The sequence below is a fragment of the Epinephelus fuscoguttatus genome, linkage group LG7, assembly GCF_011397635.1.
Source record: "Epinephelus fuscoguttatus linkage group LG7, E.fuscoguttatus.final_Chr_v1".
Lineage (NCBI taxonomy): Eukaryota > Metazoa > Chordata > Actinopteri > Perciformes > Serranidae > Epinephelus > Epinephelus fuscoguttatus.
The window spans coordinates 22,731,506-22,746,316 of NC_064758.1; the positions used below are offsets into that span (position 1 = coordinate 22,731,506).

The following is a 14,811-nucleotide window of genomic DNA, read 5'->3' on the forward strand; positions in this document are numbered from 1 at the left end:
TCATGTCCTCTCCATGGGTGCTTGATTCTTCCTCTCCTCCTGACAGCCGACTACTGAGGTTGAGGTGAAGAAGAAGCTGTCGGGCTCCCTGATGGTGTCTGTGGACCAGCTCAATACCTCCTTTGGGCGGAAAGAGCGGGCCAACAGTGTCATGAGCGTCATTACCAACACACTAGTGGAGGGTACTGCCACTTTAACCCAGCTATTTAACCTGCTCTCTCATTATTCTTTAACTAGGGCTGCTTTCATTTGGTTGATTAGTTTGACATGAATTTCCTGCTTATCTGCTTTGCATATCCAACAGTACCAGATACATACAATGCATACAATTTTGTCTTATCATTTGATACCATTGCATGCGGTATGCTTAAGCACGCTAGTATGTTTGGTTTTGATGTATGATCCGCGCTATGTCTTCAGAACTGGAGGAGTCTCAGCGCAAGTGTCCGCCATGCTGGTATAAGTTTGCTAACACATTCCTGATCTGGGAGTGCTCCCCCAAGTGGATTAAGATCAAGGAGATTGTGAACCTGATTGTCATGGATCCCTTCGTGGACTTAGCCATCACCATCTGTATTGTCCTCAACACCCTCTTCATGGCCATGGAGCACTACCCCATGACCCCTGACTTTGAGGATATGCTGTCTGTAGGCAATCTGGTGAGTGGAAATCTTTTAGTTCATTTTTTTAATCTTATCCACCAGTTAAGAATCACTTGTGCTTCTTCTTTGCAGCCCATACAGAGGTGTTGTTTTTGGGACCATAATTGGCAGTTCTTTCCTTGCTCACCACCCCCCTCCCCCTGCTGTTTTCTTGTATCCATGCATTTCTTCACATACACATGTTCCCTGTCTTCTCCTGCGATCTCTCTTTCTCTCCTCTGGTTGCTGTTTGCTTCAGTGGGCCAGCCTGCCTCTCTGCTGGTTGGCTGACTGGTGGGAGGCCTGCATTAATATTTCATGGAGCCTGATCGATGAGCTGCTCTAAAATGGTGCCTGAATCATGGCTTGGATAACTCAACCTGGCCATTTTCACTATGAGCATTTTTTTAAGGACACTGAGTAAATCTGAGCTCTGGCACCATGATGGGTGTTTTACTATCCAGTATCAGATTTGTAAATATAAGTTGTGTCAGTGTCCCAAAACCAGATGTATCCCAAAAATCACAAATGTAATTACTGTAATGATTAACCACTCAATGTAGATGTGTGTGTTTGCTTGGGTACATATATATGGACAGGTATTAATTTACAACTGAAACAACACAGAGATGTGTTATTTATTATTTATGCTCCAGAGACATTTACCAGCAAAGGCCAATGGGTGGCACAGGTGCAAATTTGTAGGTCACCTTGATGCAATATGAGTCATCGTCCTACACACAGACACACATAGACGCACACACACACACACAAACCTTGCATGTACTTACATTGTGTGCTTTATCATTATGTCTGCTCTAATTGAGGATAACCCTCAGTAATTTATTAGAGCTGCTACAAGACCACAGAAGTGCCATTTCACCTTTACTGACTACAGAACAGCTGGCACACACACACACACACACACACACACACACACAAAATTCAGAAGTACTGCCTCTTTAAATAATTGGATTCATCCTACTGGTAATTCATTAATATGCAGTTACCATAGGGATAATTTATAATGTCTAATCTCTTTCAGCACAGTACCCTTAAGACCTGTTCTGTTCTGTTTTGTGTTTTTACTGCAGACAGTACTATTAAATACAGGTGAGGTATTTACCAAATGGTAGTAGCCGTGTCACTGCTCCATCCAGCTCTTGCTGTATTTCCTCTACACCGTTTAGAGGAATGTCTGATCCTTGCTGATCGTCCATGGAATGGAGTTGTGCACTGACAGTTTCAGAGCAAAAAAGGACTGGTGTGTTTAGTGCATCTATTGCAATTGATGTTATAAACATAGCAAAAATTGTGCATTCAGTGAGTGACTGAGCTCTTGTTCAGCGAGAGTGATGATTTTCCCTTGACCAATCAATGGATTGCAGTGTTTGTAGCTCTATCTTTTAGTGTCGGATCAGAGTGCTTGGTACCTCAACAGGGGGGTGAGTAGGATGAACCGTTTTATTGGTGCAACTTTTGACAAGGAAAACGTGAAAATAACGGTTCTGATATGTAATGAAGTAAACTGATCTTTAGTGGACAGCATTGTGGAAACAAGGCTTATAATGTCACAACTCAGATTACAACAAATATCACAAATTGCACTGTCCATCATGCTTCATCATCTCACATCACCTGTGAAACAAGGTGTTGAGTCAAATCAGTGTGGTCAAATCTGTTCTCTCTCCTACCTGCCAGGTGTTCACGGGGATCTTTGCAGGAGAGATGCTTTTCAAGCTGGTGGCTATGGATCCGTACTACTACTTTCAGGAGGCCTGGAACTGTTTCGATGGTTTCATTGTGACGCTGAGTTTAGTGGAGTTGGCTCTGGCTGATGTCGAAGGCCTGTCTGTCCTGCGATCATTCCGTTTGGTAAATGCTCATTTTAGTTCCTCTCTAAATAGAGAAGGCATGCAGAGTTAGCATCTTAGCATTTGGAATATGCACAATTTGTAGCTTAAAGTTTACTTTATTCTCTGTGTGTACTCACAGGCAGCATCTATTGTTTTTCCAAACCACTTGAAATGAAATCACACTCACTTCTGCACGACAAAAAATCAGCAAAGTTTTTCATTAATAGCCGTAGCAACTCGAATTTAGCCAGCGACTGTTAGTAAAACAACAGGGGCTGGGGGGCATACACATGTAAACAATACACATAGATACATAAGATATAGAGGGGCATGGAAACCCAGCGTGGTGCAGGAGTAGGAGTAGGAGTAGATTTCCTCAGTATTTTTTGTCAACAGTGGTTTTCAAAGCCACTGATGAACTCTGTTTCCCAGCTAAAGACGCATCTTTGAGCCTGCCCCCAAATTCCTCCGTACACAAGCAGTAGGCTGGCAGCCGACCATCAGGCCTTGAAGTCTGGTGGCCTGCTTTCTTCATGCAGAAGTGGGTGTGGTATCAACTAAATTGGATTTGAAAAACAATAGACGCTTGAAGGCAACATACTGTTTATTTATATTGTTTTAACTCCACTGAAGGTAAGCAGCAGGTTAGTACAGCTAAAATGTTGTAGCTCAATCGCATCCCTTCTACTCTTTCCACCCAACCCACTTTAGCTGAGAGTGTTTAAGCTGGCCAAGTCATGGCCCACCCTCAATATGCTGATCAAGATTATTGGTAACTCGGTGGGAGCCTTGGGGAACCTGACTCTGGTACTGGCCATCATCGTCTTCATCTTTGCTGTGGTTGGCATGCAGCTGTTTGGCAAGAGCTACAAAGACTGTGTGTGTAAAATCTCTCTCGACTGTGAGCTGCCCCGCTGGCACATGAACGACTTCTTCCACTCCTTCCTGATCGTCTTCCGGGTGCTGTGCGGTGAATGGATCGAGACCATGTGGGACTGCATGGAGGTGGCGGGCCAGGCCATGTGCCTCATCGTCTTCATGATGGTCATGGTCATCGGTAACCTGGTGGTGAGTGTCCAGGCTGGGAGGGTGTGCAGGGTTTTTTTTCCCAAGAAACAGTAGACTGTTGGCTCTCTACCACATCTTTTAGGGGATTATGATGTGGTCAGACATCCAGTCACTGATTACTCATTTTGTGTCCACAGGTGCTGAACCTGTTCCTTGCCTTGCTGCTGAGCTCATTCAGTGCTGACAATTTGGCTGCAACAGATGACGACGGAGAGCCCAACAACCTGCAGATTTCAGTCAGGCGTATCAAGATAGGCATTGCATGGATAAAAGCAAAGATGCGGATATTGGTGGCCAGTCTGCTGAAGAAACCACAGATGGAGGACGAGCAGAAGCCTTTGGATGACATGTATGACAAGAAGCTGAACTGCATTGCCAACCACACCGGGGTGGACATCAACCGTGACCTGGACTACGCCAAGAATGGTAACGGCACCACCAGCGGTATTGGCAGCAGCGTGGGCAAATATATGATCGATGAGGACCACATGTCGTTCATCCACAACCCAAACTTGACCGTCTGCGTGCCCATAGCTGTGGGAGAGTCTGACTTTGAGAACCTCAACACGGAGGACTTCAGCAGCGAGTCCGACAATGAGAACAGCAAAGAGGTCAGTGAGAAGAGCGCATATATTATCTACTCCTACTAGTAATAAATAATAATAATAATAATAATGATAATACAAGTATTCATGCAGACAGTGACAAAAACAGACCAAAATCTGCAGCTTACAAAACAATATCATCACATCTAAGCCCTTACTAAACAATTGATTTTACTTCTTGAATAACAACAACAAGTATTGTGATGCTGCACGTGGTGTTGTTTTTGTTGTTGTGATCCTCAGCTACTACAGACTGTGCAGTTTCCTCTCTCGGGACAGTAAAGCCGTGGGTGTGGCTAGCTACTCTGCACGGTTCAGACACTAATATAACTCCATTACTCAATAATGTCATCTAAAGTGGCTGGACCTTGCAGGCAGTGTGGATGAAATGGATATCTGCTGACGTACATCTTCTGACGAAATGCATTTAGAAGCTTTCAGAGCAGATGATCTGCCATTTGATATTCCATCTCAGTTTTCCTTTACTAAAGACTGAGCCAACACAGTTAGGAAAATATAGCCACAAGCAGTGATTCTGAGGTTCAGGCCAACACAGACTGTTAGAAGTTAATCAGTTTTGTGACACCTGCAAGATAACTAACAGATTGTATGGCAATTGGACAAACACTTCATTTACGTCGATATCTGTGCCAGCCATGCCCTTCTTCAGCAATGCCGTTGCTCTGTATTGGTCAGTTATGAAAATATTTTGGAGACATGTTTCAGCAGCGTAATTAAAAATATCCTCTGACTTCGGTGATGTTTGAACAAACTGTCATTGATTTGTACAAAGTTTTGTGCTGGGCAAAAATGTACCTGTTTGTTTATCAACATAAGTTCACACACGTGGTCTAGCATCGTTGTGAAACGTATCATGTGAGTTTTGTAATTACTGGACTAACAATTTTTAATTCATAGTTGGATTTCTGTTATGCCACGCCCATTTTTTTGCATTTATAATGCCCCCTAGTGGTCAATATGAAGATACTTTAAAGATATGTTTCAGTTCCTTATGTGGATATGTCCTGCAAGTATATGATGCTCGGCCCAGGAGCTGTGGAGTTAGGTCTAATGCTGAGCCACGCCCTGTTTAAAATTCATTGGTGAATACCTTCAATGTGCAAGGAGATAACTGCAAGTTTTTGATCATTTTTAATAAGCTTGTTCTAATAATGACAGAAAACATGGCACAAATCGGACCTACGGTTTAACAGAAAATGTCAAAACTGCAAAAATGTTGTTTTTTAAAATTCAAAATGGCAAAAAAAGTTAGTCAGGCTGACTTTAATGATTCTGATGCAAATATGCAGAGTGAGTGCAGATGAGTGTCTGTACCAAATTTTGTGTAAAACGCACTTGTGGTGTCAGAATTATGACCTTTTCAGAGTTCAACAGTTTGACCTTTAATTATAGCGCCCCCATCTGGCCAGTTGGGGTCATATTTCTTTGAACCTTTGAATCAATGGCAAAAATTTCATGTGTGCACAGTCTCACAGGAATTTGCAAGAACATTTGGGAAGAAGATTACGGACAATAAATTGGCACTACACACACAACAACAGTGTTTCAGCCCTAATGGTTTAAACCCCTAATAACATCAAGTTGTCATTTCCTGAGTCCACACTCGTCTTCAGGAGCGTAGTTTTCTCCATAATTAGTCGTTCTGTCACCTATGCTAAACTAAAATAAAAACTAAAATGTTTCTGAATCTCTAATTCTTTGTTCCTGTGTTTCTTTGTGCATCTGCATCTGTGTGTGTGTGTGTGTGTGTGTGTGTGTGTGCGCTCATTTGTCCGTGTATCTGCAGCTGGATGACACTAGTTCTTCGGAGGGCAGCACCATCGACATCAAGCCAGATGTGGAGGAGGTGGTGGTTGTGGAGCCAGTGGAGGAATACATGGAGCCAGAGGCGTGTTGGACAGAAGGTGAGACAACTGTTCCCATAGCACCCATTACCTCCACTCCACAGCACAGAGACTCCCTTGGGCTCTTTGGAAATGATAGGGCAGTGATAGGGGTGAAGGGCAGTTTCATTATGAAGGATCACTCACCCATGGAGACTCTACTTGTCAGTCTGTCCGTCTGTCTGTCTTTCTGTCTGTGATGCTCACACTAATACACTGATACATAACTACATATAACAGGGAGGGTGGTTTTCCTTCTCTCCTAATGTCAGACAAACATGGATTTTTTTATGTTTCCGTATGCAGTTTGGAGGTACAGTACTGTATGGGCTGTGAAATCACCCCAGCTCAGTTCAGTGCCAGTTTGTCTATGGGATCGAGTAGTATCTTTGAGCAGATGAATGCATTAATAATTAATATTTAATAATTTAATTAGTACTTTATTACTTTTCATACTGTAAGTATTTTCTGATGCTAATACTTTTGTTCTTTTACTTAAGTAAAATTGTGAATGCAGGATCTTTACTTGTAACAGGGTATTTCTAAAGTGTGTATCACAAATTTTACTTGAAGGGGGACTACACTCATTTTCAAAATTCATACATGTTTTTCCTAAGGTCTAAGACAGTCCATAAAAATAGGTAAACATAAACAGCTCTCTCCCACATTCAAAAACGAGAGTGCTAAAACTCAAATTTGTGATGTCATGGGCATATAAAGTCTGGAGCTGCATTGAGAGCAGCCAGGGGAATATGGTTACACTTTCTGTTTCAGAACTGAGAACACTACAATAAAATAAAACTCATTTGGGTATAAAAGTTAAACAAACATTCCATGGCTCCACAAAATCAGGCTCCCATTCATTGTTTTTGGAGCAGCTCCAGACTAAATACCCTATGACATCACAAGTTTGAGACTTCCTTCTCTGGTTTCTGGCTTTGAGAGGGAGCAGCTCATGTTGTCAAATATTGATTGAACTTTCCTCGGCCATGGAAATAACATATTGGAATTCTTAATTCAGGTGCTATTCTCCTTTAAGTAACCCATCTGAGTACTTCCACTTATGTTGCTTTAAAAAAGCCTGATGACTGTTCGAATTTACAAATGCCTGAATACAAATACATGGATTCTGTTCAATATATTTCCAAATGTTAGAGAAACCTTTAGGATATTTATAGGCAAATACTTTGTGAAAAGCCAAGAAAAAAAATAGGATAACAATACAGAGTATTCAACCCTTAGCATTGGAGGTGTACTGTGGTTCTTCACTGTAGAAGTGTTGTTGCACAATCCAGAAACATCCAGGATTTGAGCTAAGCTTGGTTAACTTAGCTATTTGCTCCACGTTCAAAACAACAGTCAGACTTAAAGCTGCATGCAGGGCTATAAAAAAGGCATCCTCTCAGGATAAGCAGAAAAAATTCTAAACACAGGACTGTAACTTATCTGACTATAACTAAATGCTGTGTCTTCTCCTGTGTGTCCTCAGCTTGTGTGGCAAAGTATAAGTGCTGTGACGTTGACATCACTGTGGGCTGGTGGAAGAGCTGGTGGTTCCTGAGAAAAACCTGCTACCTGATTGTGGAGCACAACTGGTTTGAGACCCTCATCATCTTCATGATCCTCCTCAGCAGTGGTGCCCTGGTGAGGATGCCTGCTTCTGGCCTGTTACACAAAAACATCAAAGCTGTGTTTTTCTTCAGTTTATGTCCCCTAAAGTGACCTTGACTTTGCCGACTTGTATCTGTGCAAAGTGTTACTAGAGAGGTGTTTTCACATTCCTCTACTGAAAAAGCAATGTCTATTTAGTTCCCCAAAATCTGAGATTCAGATGTATACTGGGCGTGTTAAATTAGGTACATCACTGATATGAAAGCCAATCGCTGTCTGATACAGGAAACACAGACTGGCAAGGAAACAGACTTCAACACAATACCAGCAAAGAAACCTGAAACTTCCAGGGCAGAGCACATTTGTCAGTACAGAGAGTGTGAGTTTGTGTTAGCGTAGAGAAAGTTTTGACAGTAAACATGGTAGACTGTGCAGTTTTTTGATGTTAACTGGACCCTGGAGCTTTTTTCCACCATCAACCAAAAACAGCATCTTATCAGATATTATTGTATGTCAGCCACTGCCAGTTACAATAAACTAACAAACAGCATAAACAAATAAAAGATGCTAACTACACTTACATTCTGATATGTCATATGTTAGCCAGTTTTGGTGCACAACAGAGTCTTCATCTGAGCCTGGATCAGAGTGAGGCTCAGATATGTATGGCTTACTGTAATCTCTCCAATGTTTCCTCTAACGATAGCCATCTTGATGCGCATGGCTATTTTATCAGTCAACCAGATCCAGAATTTCTCAAAGACCGAGAAACAGGCCCCAGGAAGTGCACAGGGCTTCAAAGCCAATTTTTGTAGTGGCCAAACAGTGGACAGTGGACAGTGGAGTTACAACTTCCAGGTCCATCACATGACGCCATTGGACCCAAAAAGACTTTTGGCAAGACAGATAACAAGATGGCATCTATTCATTCCAATGGAGCTGCTTGCCAAAAAAAGTTTTTAGCTCCCAGGTTTACTTCTGCAGTATGCAGCCCACTGAATATGAACAATAGCGTTTCTCCCGCTGACCCCGCCCGAGAGTTCCCACTCAGCTCATAGACTTTATATTGTGATGATGTCATGGATTTTAAAATCTCCATGGATAAAGAATTCATAATAGAAAGCGTCATAACTGACCATGTTTGCAGTTGGAGGTGACTTGTCAACAATTTTACAGACATCTCTTTTATAAAAGACCTGTTTCTCAGCACACATTGTGGCCTGTCAGAGTAGGAAAAGCACTGGTGAAACTGACGTTAACAGTGGCTTCGTTCCATTAAGTATCCCAGTAAGCAACTCCAGTGAGCCAGCATGGACACTACCAGGGCCTCCTGGAATGCGGCTTTCATGAATGTTTTAAAATACACCTGTGCTTTTCCTAATATGGCATGTCAAAATGTCTGCTGAGAAAAAGCCTTTTTTTTTGCTGCAATACTACAAATGGCCACTGGGAAAAATTGGCAGCAGGAGCATTCCCGGGGTCTTTCCTGGCCTCCTGTGCCACTGAGCAGCTTTCAAAGGAATGAACGGGGCCCCACCTCCTGGGTCGCTGCTGGCCATCTGGGTGCCCTAGGTGAAACTGCTTCCTGGGCCACCTTCAACGCTGTCTCCGGTTCTCTTTATATATCCATGGGGAAAAGAATAGAGTTGCTTCCGGCCCCTTTTTCATTCCTATTCATTTATTTATTGAGCTTACCTTTTATGTTGGAACACCATGTTAAACCAAATATTAATCACAGGAGAGTAGTTTCACAGACTTTAAAATGTGTCTAGAGAGGGACTTTAGTTTGAGAGCAGAAAATATATTGATCTCTAAATGATACATGCATTTCATTGACAAGCATGTCAAATTCTACTAACGCAAGAGCAGAGACAGATGCAAATTTACACGAGCTGAGGCGTTAGTTGAAATATTTCACATCGAACATAATCTAGTAAATCACTGTAAATCACTGCTGTAGTGCTGTGTACAGTTCCATTAGTGGAATCAAATCATGAGGTGTAATATTTCCCTCGCCATCCTTCTTACAGCTGACATATTTTTCCTGTTTCTCCACAGGCCTTTGAGGATGTGTACATCGAACAGAGGAAGACCATTCGAATCATTTTGGAGTACGCTGACAGGGTTTTCACTTACATCTTCATCCTGGAGATGTTGCTGAAATGGGTGGCTTATGGTTTTGTGAAGTATTTCACCAATGCCTGGTGCTGGCTGGACTTCTTCATTGTGGACGTAAGTTCAGCTCTTGTTTCCTCTCGTGTGTGAAGTAGAGTAGAGATGAAGAGCAGTTATTTGGTCCTCAACCACACCCTGGTCCAACAGCAACACACTGAAGATAAACACAGTCTATTAAGCAGCAGAGCTAAGGCTAATCTCTGCTGTAATCATTTGTCTTTTGCTTTACCAGATTGTTATGACGTCATTAGACTATATATATGATATGGATGTAGGATATAGTGTTTTACATTTCTAAGTGTTGCCCTTATTGTTGTCTGTTGGGTGTGGTTAGGTTTGTAAGATCAGGTTATTAATTGAAAATCTGCTTTGTGGCTTGCATTAGGTGAGAGGGCATGTTGTTTATAATAAGAAGCCTCTTTGTTTGGTTTATTTTAAGGACAGTGTTTTACAAGACTCTACTGCAGTCTGTCCATTTCACATGCACACATGCAGGAGTCACCTTTTACAATCCATTAAGCAACAATCCCTATTTTGTACTTGGTTTATCACTCTGAGATGCTTGAATATGTACAACAATTATCTGCTGTAAATTAAAACACTTTCTCCAGTGTTTTCCTTCTTGGTGCAGACACCGATTTTGATGTATTGAGGCAGAATTAGAAGAAATTCACATTTGAATGTACAGCTATTCAGGCATGGATGCCAACACAAATTACAGTCAGCCAATCAAGAACCAAGCTGATTGACTACAACCATATTCAAGTCATGCTCAGAGCAAAGGGACGTGTCAAAGATGTGTTTCTGTAAAGCTGTCTTTGCCCGTGTCTCTGACCTGTAAGATGTTTGATATGTGCCTTTGTCCTCTCTCTTTGTGTACTTTTCTGCTCCTTGTGTCAGTCAAGATTGAAAGACTGGAACAGGGAAAATTCTTAAATCTATCCCTTGTTAGTGACATAGATAACCACGTTTTTATCTTGATTTGTCTGTTTTAAAGACGACATAACCTCAGACTGTGAGGTGTCTGTGAGGGATTTCAATAAGAGATTTCAGTATGGGGGAGAAATAAGGGAAACAGTTCCATGGCCAGAAGCTGAAAGCATTTTAATTTTACATAAATGCTGAATTGAGGAGTGATCTGCCCTGAGTGGCAGAATTGGATAGAATAAGAATTTCCCTGATTTCTGACTTTCTCCTTGACCTAACCACCTCTCCGCAGTGTCCAACACCTCAGCCACTGCCTGTGAATGGACTCCTATCAATGGCCAGAGGTTGCCATGTTGATTCATTATAAGCTCCTGTATCCCAGATCCCACACAGCAAACATACATTTATTACTACAGACAGTGCAGACAACCATTCATATACAGTTTGTATGGCTAAATGAAATGTTTCACCCCCTACATGACAACTGCTCAGCCCTTGTTACATAGCGGTTGTGATGAAAACTTGTTTTTTCTTGCATGTCTCCAATTCATGAATAGAGTCATAGTCCATTTTAAAAACTGTATCAAAACATCTGTTTACACACTTTTACACATATCAGTCTTACCTTATCTTACCTTATCTTATCTTATCTTATCGTACAGTATAATCGGAAGTGTCATTTATCCAGTTGTATGCTCAGTAATTCCCATACACATGCATTTTCACTAAAACCTTACTATTTAAAACTGATCTCCTCAGGGAAGGCTCTGTGTTTTGTGACCCATGCACCACCCGAACCAGCCTTGTTATGCGGACTTCTTCCTTTCCTACTCTCATCAGCGCATTGATCAAGTGATCGCAGCCCTCCCAAATACATGGATTATACATGAATTACTGGCTCATGATTAAGTGGGATATATACCACATTTGGTACATTATTTTTTGTAGGTATACGTAAGAACAGTGCATGAGAACAGACTCAATTCATTAAGGATTTTCTCAGTTTTTGGATTCTTCGTTCACCCTGTAGGCATGCAAGAAAAACAGTTTCCTTCATGAATTCTACATAAATCAGGGCGAGTAAGTGATATACAAATGATCATTTTGGGGGTGAAGTATTTCTTTAAAATTACACATCAGTTTGTAAAGACTTCCTAAAGATTCAGCATACACTTTTTTTAAACAGTGTTTTCAAGGTTGACCCATACAGCACACATAGAGCTTGTAGCAAGTGTAATCATATCACACTGTACTGATTCTGGTTATTGCCATTGTAGACTCCCTCCCTGTAGGTGTGTTGTCAAGCCCAACACTTGGGACAGTGCAGGGCGCCATGTCTCCCAAGTTGTGAACATGTCACAGAGAGTGACATCCCTCCTCCCCTCTTTCCCCGTCCTCCTTTCATTCCCTCTTGAAAGTGTAACCTCAGGAATGTGGTGATATTGTGCTGAGATGTAATGATGGTGGGTGACAGGCGGCCAGCGGTAAGTTTGGTCTTCACTAACGCTCCCCCTCCAAAAAAAAAAAAAGATACTTGTGCTTGATGAGTCTGGGTTGTGTTGTGGCCTGACTGTGCCTCTGTGTTGTGGGGTGAAACCATTGCCATGGACTCAGACAGGGGGGGCACCATCATTAGACCGGCCTGTATTTTTCTCTGAGTGTGGATGTGCCTGACTCTTTGTGTGAGTCTGCTCCTCCTCATTTCCCTTCTGTTATTGTATCTTTCTGTTACCCATTTGATTTGTGTCCACCTGATTTTCATTATGAAGAATGGTTTTGTATTTTCTATGTATTGGTTAAAAAATCGTGGCGCAAGAAATATAATGCCAGAAAGTTGAGGATTTTGTTAAGTTAGTTAAGAGATAAACTTTGCTCCTCCTCATTTCCCTTCTGTTATTGTATCTTTCTGTTACCCATTTGATTTGTGTCCACCTGATTTCATATTGTATGAGGAATAATCCATATGTATCTTTTATTAGCTGTTTAAAGGTTCTGTATGTAACTTTCAGAAAATAGAAATCCTTGTCACTAGTGACACTGTCCCTGAGGCGGGTGAACTGCAGTCAGCATTATGTTCTTCGTGCTCCTGTGCCTGACTGTAGGCATCGGCCAAAACAGTGACAAACACGAGGCTTACAGTGATTGTCCATCATTACATTGATAGAAGGCTGGAAAATAAATCTCAATCAGCTTGCACAAGGACACTACTTCCCTGGCACAAAACGGACAGCAGCTCAGACCTTAGCCACTGTAGCAACTCAAATTCTGCCAGCACAAACCCCAGCCCCAGGGTTCATAGCAGGCTGGTGGCCAGCGGCAGCAACAAAGTGTGCTGATCTAATAGGGACTTAGGGTGGTTGGGACAAAAGTCTGGGATCAGACCCCCCGCACTGGAGTGCTCGGTTTTGCTCTGGCTGAATTCAAGTTGCTACAGGACGCTAAGCGAAGCTCCTTCTTTGCTGAACCGTTGCTGCAAAATGTTTAACTGAAACAGCATGTGTAGACTCTTTAACAAACGTTGGTGCTGGTCATTTGTTGGTGTTAGCAGACTCCATTTCTTAGCTCACATTAGCTACTGTTGCACACTATTAGCGCTGTGGCGGAGCTGAACCATAGATGTATAATAACAACTAGTTACCAGACAGCAAGAGTGCATCTATTCATTCCAATGGAGCTGCTTGCCAAAAAAAGTTTTCCAGCTTCTGGGTTTACTTCAGCAGTATGCAGCCCAGTAAATATGCGCAGTAGTAGTTTTAAAATGCTTTTCTTGGCTTGAGGAAAGTTTAAAAAACATAAAACTACTATTGATCAGGAATTCATAATAGAATGAGTTGTAATTGACCTTGCTTGCAGTTCAGGGTGTCCCCGTCAACAGTTTTACAGATGTTGCTTTTATATTGGTGATCTATGGGGAAAATGCTTTATGAACTGCAGAGGATTTTTTTTTGCCTTCAATACCGCGATTGGCCACTGGGAAAAATTGGAAGCAAGGCACTGTGGCCCAGCTGAAGAGAGACAAGGCATGGACAAGCGCATAATATCACAACCTTCGGGTTTTCCGTGAAAAATATTGCCCGAGTCCTTTGCATAGAAGTCAGTCCAAGCTGCTACAGAGGAAGTAGGGGAAAGTTTCAGTTTTTAAATTACGTTACAACCTGTTCACCCATTGCCAAGAACAAACGATTTATACTGGTGAAAAGTTACATACAAAACTTTTAAAATGACAAACTAGCCAGGGTAGGTGACTCTTGTTAAAAAGTAATGCTGAGTATGAATGTGAGGATGATAGGTGTCATACTCCATTCATCTTTCTTTTTCACTCAGATTATTATCATTGTTTTGTTGTGTTTTCCCCTTTGTTTTTAGTTTGGTTTATTTCTGTTTGGTTTGTGCTGTCGTCATCATGGGATCACAGCCCCAGATGTCATTGGCCTTGCCTTGCAGAGCTCTGTGAGAAGGACGTTGAGGCGCTGAGGTCACTACCACACAGCTGGCCCAGCGGGGGGCCAGAGGCCAGGCACCCCAATGGGGGGCTCTCCAAGGGGTCAGGCTGAAGGTGACAATTACCCCAAACACTGTAGTGTAGATCAAGGCAAAATCTTTATTTTACTGTCCCCCACCAGAACAGCTGCTTACTTATTTGAGAGGTGAGGTTATTGATTTAAATAGGGGCTTTGTGCCAGAGAGTAAGTACTTAGAGAAATCCTGGACTTGATGTTTGAACATGTTCCAGCATTCACATGTACAGTAAGAAGTCTGAATCCATGCTGCCACCTTTTCTGCTGTTCTTTCCATAAGTTTTGATGCATTCCACCTTTAAACAGTCAAAAAGTTGGTCTTTTGAAATCCACGCTGATATTGGCATCAGTCAAAATGAAGATTTTGCCTGTTATAAAATCTCCCTCCGTGACTTTGGTAAGCTTTGGATGTTGTTCTTGCGGTGAGTTTGACCGGTTGGTGTCGGTGGCTGGTTGGAGGTGCTTTCACATGTGTTCACTGTTGATATTTTTCCTTATTTGTAAGG

General features: G+C 42.0%; 1 protein-coding gene across 7 annotated transcripts in view; it reads left to right on the top strand.

Moving 5' to 3' along the window:
• The window catches only part of scn8aa (sodium channel, voltage gated, type VIII, alpha subunit a), a 62,540-nt gene that overhangs the window by 31,341 nt on the left and 16,388 nt on the right, over window positions 1–14,811 (top strand). For all 7 annotated transcript variants that reach the window (XM_049581120.1, XM_049581116.1, XM_049581122.1 and 4 more), the window contains exons 13-20: window positions 47–182; window positions 421–659; window positions 2,343–2,516; window positions 3,209–3,565; window positions 3,703–4,176; window positions 5,978–6,095; window positions 7,564–7,718; window positions 9,744–9,917. In XM_049581120.1, the coding sequence (XP_049437077.1) occupies window positions 47–182; window positions 421–659; window positions 2,343–2,516; window positions 3,209–3,565; window positions 3,703–4,176; window positions 5,978–6,095; window positions 7,564–7,718; window positions 9,744–9,917 (1,827 nt within the window). The remainder of the gene's footprint in view (window positions 1–46; window positions 183–420; window positions 660–2,342; window positions 2,517–3,208; window positions 3,566–3,702; window positions 4,177–5,977; window positions 6,096–7,563; window positions 7,719–9,743; window positions 9,918–14,811) is intronic.